The 18,972-nt window shown below is 43.2% G+C and overlaps 1 protein-coding gene across 1 annotated transcript in view; it reads right to left on the bottom strand.

Moving 5' to 3' along the window:
- The window catches only part of MTA2 (metastasis associated 1 family member 2), a 65,687-nt gene that overhangs the window by 6,250 nt on the left and 40,465 nt on the right, over positions 1-18,972 (bottom strand). The window contains exons 11-16 of the mRNA XM_068260241.1: positions 16,725-16,783; positions 15,078-15,175; positions 14,810-14,949; positions 10,337-10,565; positions 10,156-10,245; positions 2,487-2,605 (exon numbers count right to left, since the gene is read on the bottom strand). Of these exons, the coding sequence (XP_068116342.1) occupies positions 2,487-2,605; positions 10,156-10,245; positions 10,337-10,565; positions 14,810-14,949; positions 15,078-15,175; positions 16,725-16,783 (735 nt within the window). The remainder of the gene's footprint in view (positions 1-2,486; positions 2,606-10,155; positions 10,246-10,336; positions 10,566-14,809; positions 14,950-15,077; positions 15,176-16,724; positions 16,784-18,972) is intronic.

The raw sequence follows: 18,972 nt of genomic DNA, 5'->3' as shown, positions 1-18,972 counted from the left end.
GCGTGCAACAGCTGTTTAGAAGCTGGAAATTTCCCTAGAAATAACGGGGCCTAGGAACAGACAAAATTCAGTGGGTGTGCTTAGCATAGGTAAACCGTAGACACACCACGTAACAAAATCGTAAGCTCTGTGTAACAGTTCAGCATTTTGCTTACCAAGAGGAAACCTTGGCAAAGAATGTCTCAATCCAGGATGCTGTGGCTAGAACTGCCACAAGTATGATCAGAAATTATGTAGCCGAGTTGATACAGGATGAAGTGAAAGGTTGGAACTGAGGTGAAAATACAGTTGCAGGATTTGTGAGTGAATGACAAAGTTGCCACCCACCTAGAGCTGTAAAGTTTAGTAGAAGAGGAAAACACACAAGAATTTTCAGGAGAAAGAAGGGAGTCTTGGTGAATGGCAACCAAGTTGGAAGTAGTTTAAAGAGACACTGAAGCGAGACTAAATCTCGCTTCAGCTCTCATATATAGCAGGGGCACGTGTGCCCCTGCTAAAACGCCGCTATCCCGCGGCTAAACGGGGGTCCCTTCACCCCCAACCCACCCCCCGCAAAAGTTGGTCAGAAAATGGTCGCTGGTAATATTCTTCCTGGAGGCAGGGCTAACGGCTGCAGCCCTGCCTCCAGTCGCGTCTATCAGACGCGCATCGCCGCCTCTCCCCCGCCCCTCTCAGTGAAGGAAGACAGAGGGGTGGGGGAGAGGCGGAGATACGCGCTGACAGACGCGCGTGGGGCAGGGCTGCAGCTGATAGCCCTGCCCCAACCAGGAAGCGCTCCCCCGCATTACGGAGGGGGTTTGGGGGGACAGGGACCCCCGTTAAGCCGCGGGATAGCGGCGTTTTAGCAGGGGCACACGTGCCCCTGCTATATATGAGGTCTGAAGCGAGATCTATTCTCGCTTCAGACTCTCTTTAAGGAACAAGCATGTATGCATTGAACAACATATGATCAGCTTGGAGAGGGTAAAGGATTAATTGCAGCATTCCTCCATGTTCACAGGTGCATGCTTTTTTTTCCCTTTTTGTGAGAAGGCAGGGCAGGCAATATTGGGGCATAGGATATGTTATGTACTTTCAATTTATGTGGCTGGTGCAGCTAGGATTGATTGAAAGATAGCCAATTCATGGCATTACCATCTTGGTCTCCATGGTGACTTCTACAGGTGACAATAGCAGGGTGGAAAAAGGCTGGAATAAGAATAATCTGAGAAAGCCTAATCTAGGATTCTGGCCCAGAGGCCATTTGCAATCACATTCCTTAAAAGTACATCCGGACTGATGGGACCCATTTCCAATAGTATACTGTGCACTTCATACCCAAATTCACATATTGGAACTGAATGCGATTTGGAAAACGCATGTGTTATGTGCATTTTTAATTTTTGCATCCAATTTTTAATCTCCATAGCAACATGACATCACTGTGACTACACAGGAAAAGAAAGCAGCATGTTAGATGGGAAAATACACATTGAAAATTGGCATGAGCCACTATTGACTAACTTTAATCCTGATTCGCATGTGGGGTTGTGCGTGGTGCAGAAATCTACAGCATGTATTCCATATTTTTTCTGCATCACAACACATTTGGAGAAAAGCATTCAATGGAATGGACTCCATTGAACTGCATTGTTTCAGTGTTAATGCGAAAATTCGAATTGCATTTCTGCACTCAGTGGAAATGAGCCCTTAAGCTTTACTTACCTGGGGCCTTTCCTAGCCTTTAGCAGTTTATTTGGTCATGTCCTTTGCTGCAGTTCTGCATGCCCTTCAGTGAGTCGCAAGAAACTCCAAAAGATCTCCAATCACATCTGTGGTCGAGGGCTTCTGCGCATCCAGGTCTGCGCACCTCTCTCGATGGCCGGGAGCATTCTGTGCTTGTGCAGTTCACAAAGACTAAGGGTTGTGACTCACTGAATGCACTTTTGCAGTGCTACGCCAGTGGATCCCTACGGGATGCCACTAGCTGCTTCCAGCATTTTTGGGAGCGATCACATCAGTGGTTACAGTAGACAAATTGCAATCGCTCCGAGAATCTTTACGAAATTGAGGCACTTCCAAGATGTAGTAAAATCACAAAGCACCTGTAGCAGGTCCTATCCCTTCAACTGCACAATCGCAGAACACTCCCAGCCATGGGAGCACGATCGAGAGAGGTGCACAAATGCGCCCACGCATGAGCAGAAACCCATGACCACAGCTTGATCTTTTGGAGTACCTCGTTGGGCACTGGAGTAAAGTAGAACTGCAGCGAGAGACCAGATAAACTGCTAGAGGCTAGAAGAAGCCCCAGGTTAACTTTTCGCCTTCAGCTTGAATGTCCTTTTAAAGGCTGAGCATTTACCGCACAGGATATGCATGGATTCCCACTTTCTTTCTTTTTTTTTTGCTACAGCATGCCTTTACATAATCAAGGAATCCTTGGTAAAGAAATCCAAACGTAGTATTGAAGTATACATTATCAGTTATGCACAGATACTACTTACAGTGTCAAATGTTCTTTTGCTTGGCAACACACTCAAACTGCGACTCTGCGACAGCTGGTTTCGGTTTATTGGAGTTTTCGTTCCACGCGGTGTCTTTGGCTTCAGAGGTGCCTGAGCAGCTATTAAAAGAAAATTAATAACATGAGCAAATCAGTGTTAAATACAAACAAGAAAAATAAAAACCAAAAACTTAAACCTCTTGGTAAAATGATTTTATCTTTTAAAGCTAGATGTCACCTGCATCACAAATACAATAATCCGGCCCCCTGAACAGTTATGGTTTTGTTACATGAAGCACAGATAATACCAGTTAGACTCATCAATAATGGCATTTCCAAAAACCTTTAAAAAAGGGACACTATGGTGAAAATGGTTTTCTGCTAAGCCTACTAACAATTTTATCACAGAAACAGCATTAGTTTTTTTTCTTCCCCTAAAGACTAGAAGTACCATATCACAAGATCTTTACAGCATCTCACCCTGTCTGGAAAGCTGCTTCTAATGCCGGACATACACGGCACATTTTATGCGCCGGATCGAGCCAGCGGCTCGATGCCGGCGCATCCCCGCGGATCGATTGCCACTTGTCCCCGGCGGCACTTCCTTATCACCGCTCGATTCCCTGCCATTGTCCGCCAGTGGGAATCGAGCGGCATGATCTGGCCAGCTGAATATCATCAGCTGGCCGGATCAGCTGGCCGATACACGGTACAGAAACGTACCGTGTATCCCCCGCATAACAGCTGTCTCTGTCTCTCTCCTGTGAACAAGCAGTTTTTTTTTTAAACCAAAATAAAAGTTTATTGAAAACATTGCATGTCATATACAAGGCACAAATAGATTACAGTATTACAGTCATGGTGTAATTTTAGCAGTTGTAGTACATAGGGATTCACATGGATAAGCAGGAGGGATCTGCACACAGAAATCAAGTAGACATATATAGCGAAGTTAGTGTATAAGTTATCCTTGCTTCTACATAGGTGAAATGTGGACCCATCTTGTAACCTAACCGAAACAATATGGTTCGAGGGGTTTCACCATAGAGCTTTCCCTACCATCTTAAATCACCGGTTTTTCCACCTGTCCCATATCAAGTGGAATTTCTTTTGTGATCCCCTGTGAATGTGTACCAGTTTTTTGTAGGGTAATGCAGTGCTGATACGTTTGATCCAATTGTCGTAGGAGGGTGGCGTGGGCGCAAGCCATCTGCACGCCACCTCTTGTCTTCCTATGAATAGCACTTCTGTCAGAAATGCTTTAAGTGTACTTTCCAATGCTTCATCCTGGATAACTCCAAGAAGACACAGTAGGGGATCATAACTTATGGGACAGCCCATCTTATCATGCAAGAATTTAACAATTTGGGCCCAGAAGGCTGCCACAGCTGGGCAACTCCAGATAAGGTGGTAGAATGTGGGAGACGGTTCTTGGCATTTGGGGCAGTTATTTGAGAATTGTGGGTTATATTTACAGAGCTGTTTAGGGGTTAGGTAGGCCTGGTGAAGTATATATATCTGTGTGATACGTTCTCGGATACATGGGGATACTTTTTTAGGGGCAAACAGGGCATCATCCCAGTCTTCATCTGTGATCTCTAGACCGCATGTAACCCATCTGTTGCGTGATTCGATGGTGAGCTCCTCGGCACCAAATTCTAGAAGTGTTTTGTATAGCTCTCCTATCATATGTCTGGTTGGACCATTTTTAAGCATCTCTATGATAGGGGAGCCATATATTGTAATGGGTGTTTTAGGGAATTGCTTGCAGAAGGCGTGCTTTAACTGCCAGTATCTAAATTCTTGATTAGCGGGGATAGAGTAGGTGGAGGTTAAGTAGGTAAAGGATACTATCTGGCCTTTAGTCGTAATATTTTCAAGGAATACTATCCCTTTAGTTATCCAAAAAGAGGGATCGGGAATGGTTTTAAATTCTGGGAGGTTAGGGTTATTCCATAAGGGGGTGTGCTTTCCTATACCTTTGGTGCTATATATTTTGGTAATGCCTTTCCATACTCGGGCAGCCTGTAGCATAATAGTGTTTCGCTTTTTTTCCTGGGGTATATAGCATCTCAGAGTGTCCATTGCAGGGCTCTCCAGAGCAGGGTCTAAGGGGTATCCAAGTGGTTCTACATTGGTGGTTGAAGGGACTGTAAACCAAGCCGAAATATGTTGCAGTTGTGATGCAAAGTAGTATTTTTGAAATATTGGAAATGCAATTCCTCCTAGGTTCGTTGGGTTTTGCAATAGTGCATTCTTAAGTTTAGCCCTGCCCTTGCCCCATAAAAAGCTCAGAAGTGCTGATTTCAATTTTTTAAAGAATACGCTTGGGATGTATATAGGGGAGTGATGTATTATATACAGTATTTTGGGGAGTAGAATCATTTTTATTAAGCTATTCCTGCCCATCACAGTTAGAGGCAGTTTTGCCCAGGTGTTGCATCTGGAGTGCACAAGGGGTAGCAGGTTATATACTTCTTGCTTTAAGTATTGTAGTGGATCAATGTGGATTTGCACACCTAGGTATTTAAAATCAGTGACTATTTGGAGAGGCGGTGGGGTATTTGAGTTGGAAGGAGACCAGGGGTCTAATGGAAGTAGGACTGACTTGGAGACATTGACCCGTAGCCCGGAGTAATAGCTGGATTCCTCTAAGATTTCAAGGGCACGAGACAGGGATGAAGCCCCATCCGCCAGGAATAAAATAGTGTCGTCAGCATACATGCTAATTTTATCCTCCGTGGATTTAGTCTTAAATCCAATAATATCAGGTGATGCTCGGATACGACAGGCCAAGGGTTCCGCCACTAGAGCATATAGTAGTGGAGACAGGGGGCATCCCTGCCTCGTGCCCCTACCCAGGGGGAAGGATCTGGAGATCCAACCATTAGTACTGACTCTAGCTGAGGGATTCGACTAAAGAATACGAACCCATCTCTGGAAGTTTTCACCTTTACCAAACCTGGCAAGGACCGCTGAGAGAAACGACCATTCAACTGTATCGAAGGCTTTGGCCATATCTAATGAGGCGATAACTCGTGCCCCTTTATTCATATGATTGGCTTGTATATTGGTGAATACCCGTCTGATGTTTATTGCTGTGTTTTTCCCCGGCATGAAGCCTGTTTGGTCTTCATGTACAAGGGTCAAAATTACCTCATTAAGCCTTATAGAGAGTACTTTTGCTAGTATCTTAACGTCTGTAGGTAGAAGTGAAATTGGTCTGTAGGAATCACAGTAAAGCGGGTCCTTGCCAGGTTTAGGTAGTACGACTATTAAGGCCTCGTTCATAGAGGAGGGGAGACTCAGCTTCTCAAAGGCTTCTGTGAATACCTCTAGGATGGGCTGGGCTAGTATTTCTGAATATTTTTTATACAAATCTATAGGAATGCCGTCCAATCCTGGGGCCTTTTTTGAAGGGAAACTAGCTATGGCCGCTTCTATTTCTTCTAAAGTAATAGGAAGGTCTAATTGAGTGCGCTGGGCTTCCGATAATCTAGGGAGATTGATTTCAGCCAAATATATTTCTGAGTCTGCTTGAGAGGCTAAAGTATGACTAGTGTATAAGTGTTGATAGTAATCCGCAAATGTGGAGTTCACCTCTTGAGGGGTACTAACTAAGATACCTTGGCTAGAGGTAATTTGAGGGATAACTGGTGGGAGGAGTAGGTTTTGGCCATTTTGGCTAGTAATGTACCTGCCTTTTCACCTTGTTCATAGAACCTTTGCTTATTGAAGAACATTTTACTTAAGGTTAATTCTTCAATTAGTTCCTTATGAGCACACTGGGCAGCTTTCCATGCCTTTTTGTTAAGGGGGGAGCTGTCATTGTGATATATAGTTTCGGCTTGGGTGGCCTGAATGGCCAAGGAGTTTAATCTAGCTTTGGTGTCGCCCTTGCATCCAGCCACTGCCTGTATCAGAGCTACCCTCAGGAATGCCTTAAAGGTATCCCATACCAGGGCTCGATTTTCTTCATCTCTATGGATAAAAAAGAATTCTGTGATTTGCTTTATAAGCGGGTTATCATTAGGTAGTAGATCAAGCCAAAAAGGATTGAATTTCCAAAATTTAAAGGGGGGCGCAATGCCCCATTGCATCTTGAGGCATAGCGGGGAGTGGTCCGACACCAGGCGCGGCAAGATGGAGATATCAATCACCTGGGGAGGGAGAAATCTGGTGAGTAGGAACATATCTAGACGGGAGAAGGAGTTGTAGGTGCTAGATTCACATGTATAGCCAGGATTTTGCGGATGCTTGATCCTCCAAATGTCAGTTAGATCTATTTCTTTTAAAAACTGGGAGAATTGAGTCTGTTTGTTAGCCTGTGGGGGAGATCTATCTAGAGCTGTATTGCAGACATTGTTAAAATCTCCCATCCATATTGCGGACACTCCTGAGTGCTTGAGCATAAAGTTTAGACCTTCTTTCAATACTTGGGAGCTATATGGGGGAGGTATGTATATTGCCAAAAGCAAAATAGACTCGCTGGCTATAGTACAGTGGATAAATATATAACGACCCATGGGATCCGTCACCACTTCCAGTGCCCTGAATAGGAGATATATTTCGACATTATTGCAAGTTCAGCCCAATATCCTGAGTAATAGTGTCACAGCAGTAAGCTCCATCATCCCGCACCCCGCTCCCCTTCCACCCACGAACAGAGCACGGGACCTGCAGCGTTCTTATTGCCGATTCTGTGCTGTGTATACGCCACTGTACTTTCCCTCCCCCCCCCCCCCCCCATCACCTGCCACGTAGTGAATGTTATATAGCTTTGCAGGGATTAAATGCAGAAAAGCGTCACAGATCGTGTCCACTGTCATTTGTACATCCTGGGAGCATTTTCGTGCTGTGTTTATAGTGGAGTATGCGGATCTATGAGAACCTCGCATTTCTTAACAGATATTTGAAAGTCACATGGCGCCTGTACGGGGGCAGCTCGGGGAACACAGCACCTTGGGAGTGCGGGGTGGACAACCCATGTGTGGATAGGTATAGGAAGGGACGCTGACTTGGTAGTTCCACGGGTGTGGAGGGGGGGGGGGGGGTCTCTCTATAAAACAAGTGGGGGAGGGCTGGGGCGATAACACGTGGATATGCTGCATGGCCTACAAGGCCTTTTCAGATACTCAGGCACGGGTGAAAACTCACGATTAGTGTTCAAGTATAGAGGATGCATCAGTCTTCTTCCCTGGTTGGAGAGCGGCGAGCCTTGGGTTGTGCTTCCAGCCATTTGGAAGCGTCTTTAGGGTGCTCAAAGAAGTGCGTTTTACCTTCCACTTCTATACGCAGCTTGGCGGGAAACAAAATGGCGTAGGAGATGCAGGAATCTCTTAGAGAACGCTTCACAGAGGCAAACTGCGCACGCCGCTTCTGAACTTCAGTTGAATAATCCGGGTAAAAGGAAATCCTGGTATTTTGGTAAGTAATGTCGCCCTTCATTCTTGCTGCTTTTAGGATAGCATCCCGGTCACGGTAATTCAGAACTTTGAATATAAAAGTTCGTGGAGGTAGGCCGGGAGCCGGTACTCTTGGTGAAATGCGATGGGCCCGTTCCACGACGAACACCGCGGAGAAACAGTCACGTCCAAATGTATCTATTAGGAGCTTTTCGGTAAATTCTTCCGGTGCCGTTCCCTCTGCTTTCTCTGGCAGCCCGACTATACGTATATTGGATCGACGGTTACGGTTTTCAAAGTCCTCCTGTCTAGCGCTTGCCATCTTGGCGTCTTGCTGTATAGTGCGTATATCAGAGGGGATAGGTTTTACCACATCTTCCAGCTTCCCAATGCGGTCTTCCGTGTCCGTCACGCGGGAACGAAGGGTGGACATATTTTGTCTTAGGAGAGACACATCGGTCCTTACCTCCTCCAGTTTAGTATTTATTGTAGCGAGGGTAGTTTGGCAACCCGTGATGGCCTCCATTATTTGCCGGAGGGAAGGCATGGGTGGCTCCTCTTCCGAGGAATCTTCACTGTCTTGGCCGTGCTTGAATTTTTGAAGCTTGGAGGCGGCCTCGGTGTTGCGTATCCGTGACATCTTGGTATCAATTTGTTCAGCGGGGCGAGCGGAGTGCAAATCCAGGATGTTTTACCAGGTAGAGGAGAAATTTAGAGGGATATTTCAGGATTTTGAGTGTCCTGCACGGGAGCTCTCCGGGAAAGCGTCCTCACATCCCGACTTCCGGTCACGCCCCCCGAACAAGCAGTTTAATAACTGCATTTGTTGCTCCACACAAAGCTCTGACTATGTGCTGTTTGAGTATCTGCTAAAGAGAAAGGAAGCTACATAAACTGAAAACTTAATTGGTTTGGTTGAGAGGAGAATTAAACTCAAAAGCTCATTTTATAGGCAGAAACACTACCACTAGGCTATTGGGTCTGCCTTGTGACAAAAACATAAAGCCTTTTTCTTAGGTTTTTTATTCTGGTTGGACTCCGTGGACGAATGTCTTAAACTATGTGACTTGCTCAAATGCAATTCTTTATTCTACCTGTGGAGGGCCATTTGTGCAATTGGATTTTAGCCCTAATAAACTTCAATTTTAACTAGGTGGACTCTACTGTTGATCCAAGGTATTACTGCATATTAGGAGGGGACCTATTAAAGGATGAGCACCCCAAAGAGACTGGAGTTTGTGGGGGGGGGAAGTGATCATGAAAAGGTATTGGAAAGGGTTAAACTGCTGCCTGCCATCTACTGTAAACAACTGCTTCACCTTACCAAATAAAGGCCAGGTTCAAAGCAGGTATGGCTGTCCCTGCTACCTTGCCTAGGATGCCATTTTATCTTAATCTGTCTCTACAACCTCTCGCAAACCATCGGTGTGTGCAAAATAAAAGTACACGGCCAGGTAATGTGTACATTGCTGTTTTATTGGTTTGTGGGGGCATCTTTTTCTTCTTGGCCATAGGTGGACAGAGTAATATCCGTTGTGCTATTGTAGGGACATAAAGAAAATGCACTCATATTCAGATGCACTTCATCATGGGGGAATTACCTTACTATTCTTTTTACAGCAGTGAAAAATGTCCTTATGTAATTTTAAAATAAGTTGTCCAAACACCAGTGAAGATTTCCTTATGGAATCTTAAAATAAGATGGTCAAACACTGATATATATATTTACGATATTTGTCGTTCATGCACCTTAAGTTCCAGTTAAAGCCATTCAGCTTAAAGAAAACCTGAACTGAAAATTAAAAGTCAAAATAAGCATACACAAGTCATACTTACCTTCCATGTAGTCTACTCCTCAGTGTCTTTCTCCTCTCCCGCGCCCCGTTTGTTCATTGTGATTAAGGGAATTTTCCGTCCTCCATTTTGAAAATGGCCATTACCCCATAACAGTTTTCTGGTCAGCACACAGTTAAACTGTAACATCGCCCACTTGAGCCATAGGGAAACATGGACATTACCTGGTACATCAGTTTTCCTCTCAGCTATAACTGACAGCAACTGATATTTTACTGACAGCAACTGATATATTTCAGATCTGACAAAATATTGTCAGAACTGGAAGGGATTATTGTCAGAAGAAAATGGTGAGCTTCTGAGAGGAACTGATGGCAATGTAACTATGCAATGTTCATTTGAAGTTACCTCATGTGTTTATTTTAAATATTTTTACTCAGTACAGGTTCTTTTTAAGGCCATAGTCCTTACCTAGTTCTTTCACAATAGCAGCTAGGGCAGGACGCACCAAGGGCAGGATCTTCAGCGGAGTTTTAGCTGCTTTAGGTAGTCGAACAGAGCCTAGTGAGGAGATTAAAGATAATCAAGATACGCTTTAACATTAAATTTCCATAGTAAGGCAAAAAAAAAAAAAAAAAAAAAGATGACTTACATTCTGCCTTAATGGAGTTGGAGTTGATGGGGGCATATGGTCGACGTGCAGCTCTCCTAGGCTGCAAGATATCTCTGCACATGCGCCGTGCAATGCGAGTTAGTTTGGTCGTCTGCAGAAGGAAGGTTTGCCGGTTCTTTGCCAACAGCTTAGCCCTGTTCGCACTAGTGGTATATGGTGACAAGCTCTGAGCTTCAGGTCGGGAGATGTGGCCACGGGAATGTGGTTCCTAAAGCCAAAAGAGAACTGTTTATACCATACATCATCTACTCATCATTACCTATAGTGCATCATTATCTTTTATGATAAATGGAATGTTTTAACGAAGATTCAAATTCATAGCTGAAATTATGGTGCTACATTGAAAGCGATTATTTGGTTAAAGAAGTAGCACCCATTTGTAATTCTAAGATACTGTAATAATAATACACTGGTAAGAATAATAAACTCTTGGATATTTTGTTTTTGAGCATCTTAATAATTAAAATACTGTATATTCTGGCGTATAAGACTTTTCAACACAGGAAAATCTTCTCAAAAGTCGAGGGTCATCTTATACACCGGGTGTCATCTTATAGGGCGAATGCTGAAACTTCCAAGCCAGACTGGAGAATCTGTGGTTGCCGCATACGGTGGGGGGAGGTCAAAAACGTCCGCGGCCCCATCCCCACAGTATGCGGCGACCGTATGAAAGCAGCAAGGGCGTTGCTGCACAAGTATGGCAGAAGAAAATCCACTCACCAGGTTTGCTAGAAAGAAGTGACTTAATATGATCCCGATGATACGGTGAGGGGGCACCACACTGGCTTTGTATACAACACCCAGCCAATCGCCTAAAGCTACATCACTTGCTGTGATTGGCTGGTTGTTGTATAATAGGGTACCACATACAGTACTGTGCCAGTATCTGTACCTGTTTATACAGTTTAGCACCAGTAAATACAGTACAGTAAACAAATGTCCAAGAGTCAAGAGGGGTAGTCTTATTGGGCGAGTATATCCTAAAATGTATATTTTAACTGGAAAAGTTGGGGGTAGTCTTATACACCCAGTCGTCTTTTACACCAGAATATAAAGGTACCATCTTGAGACAGTTCTCAGCTGAAGCGGCTAGAAAGGCTCAAGAATCTATCATATGTACAGTGGCCCCCAACCCCCCTTTCAATGTATCTGTGGACAAAAACCTTGGTAGATAAACAAAGCGGTAGGAATTGCTGTCCAACTCAACCTGTCTACCCTGTCATGCGCTGTGCCATCAGCCCACCCCACTTTGCATAGCCTACATGTCTGTACAGCCTCAGTCCCGAACTGTCACCTGAGGGGCGATAGTAATTGCAAGTGTGTACAAAGTTTAAGACTTGTTTAGGCAGCTAAGGCATAAAGGACAACTGAAGAGAGTGATATTGAGGCTGCCATATTTATTTCCTTTTAAACAATGCAAATTTGCCTGGCTGTCTTACTGATCCTTGGCCTTGAATACTTTTAGTCATAAACCCTGAAGAAGCATGCGGATCAGATGTTTGACCGGAATTCGACTGCATTTGCCACATGCTTGTTTCACGTTTGTGATTCAGACACTACTGATGTCAGAAAGATCAGCAGGATGACAGGAAACTTGTATTGTTTAAAAGGAAATAAATAGGTCAGTCTCCACATTACTCTCACTTTAGTTGTCCTTTAAAGCGGACCCAAACCAAACATTTTCTTAAGGGCTGGTTCACACGGGCGTCTGCTGAGCTTTTGCTTGGCATTGCGTTCAAACGCCAGCGTTTAAACGCCAGCGTTTAAAAGCTAGCTTTTAAAGGCTTTTGAAAAGTGTTCAAGGCTAGCAGTTCTGGTCTCTGCTATTGTTTCCTCGCGTTTACTGCCTCTGAAAGCAGCATGTTGCTTTTGAGACTAGACGCAACGCTGGGATCTACTGCCAGGCTTTCATGAAAGCCTGCAAAAGCCAGCTCTAAACGCTCCCATTCACTTGCATGGGATGGCAGTAGATCCCAAATAACGCTGCGTCTGAAACGCTGCGTTAAACGCCACAAAAACGCCCGTCTGAACCAGCCCTAATTCTAAATATTTAGTTGCACCACTCTGACACACACAAAGATAAATAAACACTCCTTCAAGCCTATGAGCATTTCAGTGCATGCTTTTCACCCTTCTCTTTTCATAACTAGGGTTATACAGGTGGCAGCCATTAGCAATTCCTCCTTTGCCAGACACCACCTACTCCACCAGTTTGCCGGATTCTGTACCTGTTCTGTTTTATATTTGTCATCATGCAGCTGAAAAAACGCTACTATTTATTATTATAATTTAGAAAATAGATTTTATTTCTGAAATCTTGTATTTTTTATTTGGGTCCACTTTAACCTCCTTAGCGGTATGCCAGACACTGTGTCGGGCATACTGCTCTGTGGCCCCAGGAGTCCCCCTTAATGAAATTATTTACCTAAGTAACTGTAAAGCCTCTAGCTAGCAGTACTGTAATATGTACGAACAGAGGCGCCAAGCAGAGTAAAACAATGTTCGAACAATGATAAAAAGAGGGAAGTCGAGGTGGACTTACCTCCCTCTGGTAGTGGACATATACTCAAATGCAGAGTAAAAAATATACAATTTATTCACAGCTCCATAAAATCGCAACGCGTTTCGCGGTCAACAGTCCCGCTTCATTAGGCAGTACAGGAGCATATAAAACGGATTCAGGTCCATAAAGCGTGTGAGCGCCTCGGTGAGCACTCACACGCTTTATGGACCTGAACCAGTTTTATATGCTCCTGTACTGCCTGATGAAGCGGGACTGGACCGCGAAACGCGTTGCGATTTTATGGAGCTGTGAATAAATTGTATATTTTTTACTCTGCATTTGAGTATATGTCCACTACCAGAGGGAGGTAAGTCCACCTCGACTTCCCTCTTTTTATCATTTTTAGAACATTGTTTTACTCTGCTTGGCGCCTCTGTTCGTACATATTACAGCACGATTAAGTCCACCCCGGTGGAGGGGTTCTTTCCCCATTTTCCTATCTACAGAGAGCGACTTTTATACCTGAGTAAGGTCGGGTACTAATACCCCCCACCTGCCTGTCAAGTGGTTGCCTGATGGTAACCCACCTTTGTGAGTATAAGAACCTTTGACATATTATATATTGAGCTTACCAGACACTATTGGGCTCTTGGTGTCCTCTGTTTTGTTTTTACAAGTATCTAGCTAGCAGTAGGCTAGCTAGTAAGAGTGTCGGGCACCCCCGGATCCCAGCGATCTCCCCCCTTTTATACGTTACACCCCCCCCAGTGATCGCGCAGCCTCCCACCACAGCTCCGGTCTCTCTATGGGGAGGATCGGTTTGCGCATGATGTCGGCGACGTCATGTGCGAACCTCCCCATATTGAATACCGGAGCTGTCCGGGGAGGCTTCGCCGATCGCTGGATCCAGGCTGGGTAACGTATAAACGAGGGGAGCGGTGGGGATTGGGGGATGCAGGAGACTACTACTAGCTAGCCTAGTGCTAGCTAGATGCTTTACATTCATTTGGAACAATAATTTAACAATCGGGCAAAAGGTAACAACACCTCCTGAGCGGCATAACGCTCAGGAGGTTAAGACCTGTTTAGGCAACCAAGATTCAGATTTACAGCTTAAATGACCGTGCATGCAGATCTGAAGTTTCGACTGCATTTGCTGCATGCTAAATTCAGGTTTGTGATTCATGCACTACTGAAGTCAGAAAGATCAGAAAGATCAGCAGGATGCTCCCCCCCCCCCCCCCCCCCCGATGCGAAACTGAAAAAACAAATAAAAGATTGGCCCCATACATTGTACTAAGTAAATATTTTAAACGTTGCAATAACTGGGACAAATGGGCAAATATGTGTGGATTTTATTCACAGTAGGTTTTATTTTTAAACTATAATTACTGAAAACTGAGAAATTATTTTTTCCTGTTTTTTTCTTGTTATTCCCATTAAAATGCATTTAGAATAAAATAATTCTTAGCATAATGTACCTCCCAAAGAAAGCCTAATTGCTGGTGAATAAAACAAGATATAGATCATTTCATTGTGATAATGTTATTATAATGATAAAGTTAGTGGCGAAAGAAAGGGAGGAGCACTGAAAGGTGAAAATTGCACTGGTCCTAAAGGGGAAAAAACCCTCAGTGGTCAAGCGGTTTTAAATGACCACTATAATTGTTTTGCACTCAGCCAATGTAGGTGAGCAAATAGAGGTTAGAACATTTATACCAAATTTGGAAAAAATGTGGAGCAAATTATTTTGAATTTCCAGTGAGAAAACTAAAAACAAAAGTTTATTAAATTAGGGGTTTGGTGTCAAAATACTCAAAGGCAACTTTTTAGGATCAGACTGCTGATGAAGACAGGGGCTGCCCTTTTCACTAGGTCTCTTCCACCTGTTTAATTTTGTTAAAACATTCTGAATACTGTTCATATGATATCAATGGTTTCACACATACCCCAATATTTCGTGCTGCACCTTCAAGCTGTGTTGGTGTTTTAAGCCCTCCATACTTCTTCCAATAGATCCAGCAAGATGCACACAGGCGGCACTGCATGTTAGGAGGACCCCATGCATACCACTGTGCAGAGACTGTGGCTTTAGAAACAAATAACATGATAATATTAGCAAACACAAAAAAATAATAGGAAAAATCTGATTTTGGAATCAGGAATACTGCAAAAAAAAGTACATGAAATTTACCAATAATTGAATACTTTACTTACTATGACAGCTTTCACAAGTTAAACCCTTTTGAAATCCAGCACCATTAAGTCCAGGTTTTGAGCCAACAGATATAATCTGATTGGGATTGGGTTTAGTGCTAAAACAGAAACACACTGGATTTAGTTCTGGATAATTTATTGTAGACAATAATCAAAGGGAGTCATAAAAAGAAAACAGAAAAACGGAGAGTGCTTTTAGAGTACTACATCTAAAAGTAAAGCTTATAGCATTTTACAGTCTTACTTATTTGGACTTAAGAAGAAAAGAAAAATTGTGCGAAATCTAGAATACACATAATTTGTTAGATACATATAATTTGGATGTTTAATTTTTTTGTTGCCAGGATGCACAAAAAAAACGAATTAAAAAGTCAAAGCAGAAATGTTGACAAATCTTAACATACTTATATAAAGGTATATGTGATATAACTGAAAAAGTAAATCATATTAATACTAAAATCTATATATGCCATTTTCCTCTATAAAAAGTACAGCCTTGGCTAAGCAGCACGACACCTGCCTGGCATGTGGCAGGTGCTGCAGAGGTGGCTGAATTTAGTCCTCTCTGCCTCCCCATCACTGGCTGATGTGACCACTCCATGCCTAATGCAGATGTTTGAAGAAGCGCAATGAATAGTGTATAATCACCTGCTTATGCAGTGCAGCTTATTAACCATGCTCCCTCTGATTCTGTTAATCCCAGGTCACATTTTCTTTGCTGCTCTCCTTTGTCATATGAGCAGCATGAATTAACAAGCAGCAGGAGTAAAAAGGAAGTGACCCCAGATACCCAGCAGTGAATAAAACATGTAATTACACACTATGTGGAGATGCACAGTCACACTGCGCTGACTGGCCGAAGTTACTGGGAGGATTGCAGAGGATCCAGGAGGTGGAGCACAGCGAGGGAGTGAAGTCCGAAGGGGGCTGGAGGAAGCCCCGGGTACGTATGAATTTTTACTTTCAATTCACCTCAGGTACACTTTAAGTGCCTAACGATTCTACACTGTACTGCATTGCTCCGTGCTAAAAAATAATATTGGGGTTGATAAATATTATGCATCAATGAATGCAGTACATTACAGGAGCATAAAACTGTGATAATGCAAATCAGATGGCAAATTATGAGAGTTCTCTCAGCAGCACGGTATGTTATTTTGTTACATGGACTAAATTTGTGGTTCTCAACATTGTTCTACCTATGGTGCTCGTAACATTATCCCAAGTACCCCCTTGGTACCTCAACACATATACATTTATTTACATTATACCTTTACTGAGAATAAAGCATTTCAAAGCATGTTTTGCTGTTGTAACCAACTTCTAGACAATGCATTCAGATTTGTTTAAATATAATTTATAATTTTCTAAAATTGAAAAAACCCAAGAACCGAGAGACTATTTGACTGTATATCAATAAGGTGAGTACATTTATTAGTGGCTATATTTGTTATTGTCACAAACACACTTGAAGTATAGAAATAACTTTCTGTTTTCATCTTTAGTTGCCATCCATTTGTTTTTTTAATCAGACCAGTCACATCCAGCTTTGTTGCATTTGGGTGTGTCTGCTCTTACTATCATATAGTGATCTCCTTCACTGGATTATAATGAGCACAGACAAATGCAAATAAATGCAATACTCACTAAGTGGGGATGTAGACTTGTTTCAATTTGCTGTCTGCTTCAGCTGCCTTTAGACGTTTCTACATAACACATAATATAGTCAATATATATTTAAAGTATAGCATTTGTGAATATAGCATTAGTGAACGTTTACAAATCTTACAGATCCCCCCTTCATTTTTAGAATAGGCTGTTTTTCGATCCACGGTCACATGGTCCATGGGATGTCAAGCAAATACCTAGTAACATCATAATATATTCAGTATATATATATATATATATATATATATATATATATATATATATATATATATATATATATATATATATATATATATATATATATATATATATATATATATATATATATATATATATCATTCATGGTTAAGTGTCCAATGTGTTCTGCACATGATGCCATGATTACTTCATGCACATTTGCTGAGCGCACACTGTAGGGCGCATGCAGTCGGGCCAATGCAGGTGCAGTGAAGCCTGACTCCGGGGACCTGGACGACGTTGTTAGGGGAAGGGGGCAGAGGAGAATGGGGAGAGCAGTGGCCATCCTTAGGCTTTCGACTCTATCCATTAACAAAACCTGCTGGTAACTGCCATAACCAAATAAGATCTGTAGCTAGAGGGGGCTGAAGTACTTCTCCTTGACAACTTGTGAGTATTCCTGGATACTGTATATCTGCAATCATCATCATCATCATCATCGATCATCAACTCTCAACCACTCAATCATAAGGTTGCTGCTGACAGCCATATCCCCCAGAAATACTGCACAAAAATAGAAGCACATGACAAAATAGGTACACCAGCAACGGATCACCTGACTGAATTTAATGAAATGGATAGAAAAGGCATTTGACAATCTAATGGACCTGCTTGAAGAAAATCAGATAGAACAGGGAATTAACCATGCACTGCACTTGACTCATACCTTCGAGACAGTATGGACCTCATCAAACAGATCCAATAAATGTGTATGTAGAAGAAAAAGAGATTGGCACCAGATGCATCCAGGCTACCTCAGGGGCTCGGGATAACTCACTGTGCCTCCGGATAGAACAGCCGATCCAATATTGTAAAAAGAAGGAACCTGCAGGTCTCTGAGGAAGCAGGCAGAGCTTGCGAAACGGCTGTCAGGCCACCACACTATTGCTTGTCTGTTTGGGGGATGAAATAAAGTTGATTTAGCACTGCAACTCAGCTGGTGCCCGGATCTTTTCCTTCTTTTTACAATATTAGATCCAAGAAACAACGGTTCCAACTGGCATGCTGCTGATAATGTGACGTAGAGTCACTTTATACAAGCATTACCTATGAATGAAGATTCGTGGAGATTCCTGGTGGCTGAGCATCCAACCGCCAAGATTCTGCAATGAGAGAGACCAGGAGCCCAATGGTGCAGTATCGTTAGAGTACATAGCCGAAGGTAGCGTAGCAATTTATACTCACACTGGTGGGTTACACTCCTGCAACCAATGACAAAGCCTACGGCAAATGAACCGTTCCTGCTCGGTATCCCAGCTCTGCTGTGCAGGTGCTGGTCGGTCGCTCTCCTTGGGTTATTGTGACACGTGGTGTCCAATACTCGGCCCAGAAGGGTAGAACAGAACTGTAGGAGGCACCCGAAGATATATTCTAATCTCTAAATTATAGTGTATAGGAGTTCTTCCTAGCATTACCTATGAACGGGCCCTAAAAACAGTCTCCCCAGTAGAAACTGAATTCCAGGATGTGAAGATATGTATTGAAGATGATGGAAAATTAACTACAGTATTTCATCAGAAGCCAACTGCAGCAAAAGATCTGATGGAGAGACTAAAAAGCATGAGGATACCCAAAGCCCATAAGCTCCAGCATTTCAGTAGCATTTCAGAAAGCAAAATCAAAAAACACGACTGACTTGCTGAAGGGAAAAATACAGGATACACAACCATTGAATCAATTACATAATGAATATATGATGTTGTTACTAGATATTTGCTTGATACCCCATGGACCATGTGACTGCGGATCAAAAAACGGCCCAGTCTAATAATGCAAGCATGTATAGGCCATCCACCCCCCACCCCCTTGCCTCGCAATAGCTTTCTGTACCTCCTTCCGGGTTGGCCAGGTCATGCACTAGTGTGCATCGATCAAGGACCTGGCTGACCAAGAAGGAACAAAATGAGGGGAAGTGGGGGAGATTGCGAGGCAAGGGGGGGGGGGGGGGGGAATAGCTGTGGACATGAGAACTGCTGCCTATACGTGCCCG

The sequence above is a fragment of the Hyperolius riggenbachi genome, chromosome 11 (genome assembly GCF_040937935.1).
Source record: "Hyperolius riggenbachi isolate aHypRig1 chromosome 11, aHypRig1.pri, whole genome shotgun sequence".
Classification (NCBI taxonomy): domain Eukaryota; kingdom Metazoa; phylum Chordata; class Amphibia; order Anura; family Hyperoliidae; genus Hyperolius; species Hyperolius riggenbachi.
Note: the sequence above shows the minus strand (reverse complement) of the source record. Positions and strands in the feature narration are given on the sequence as shown.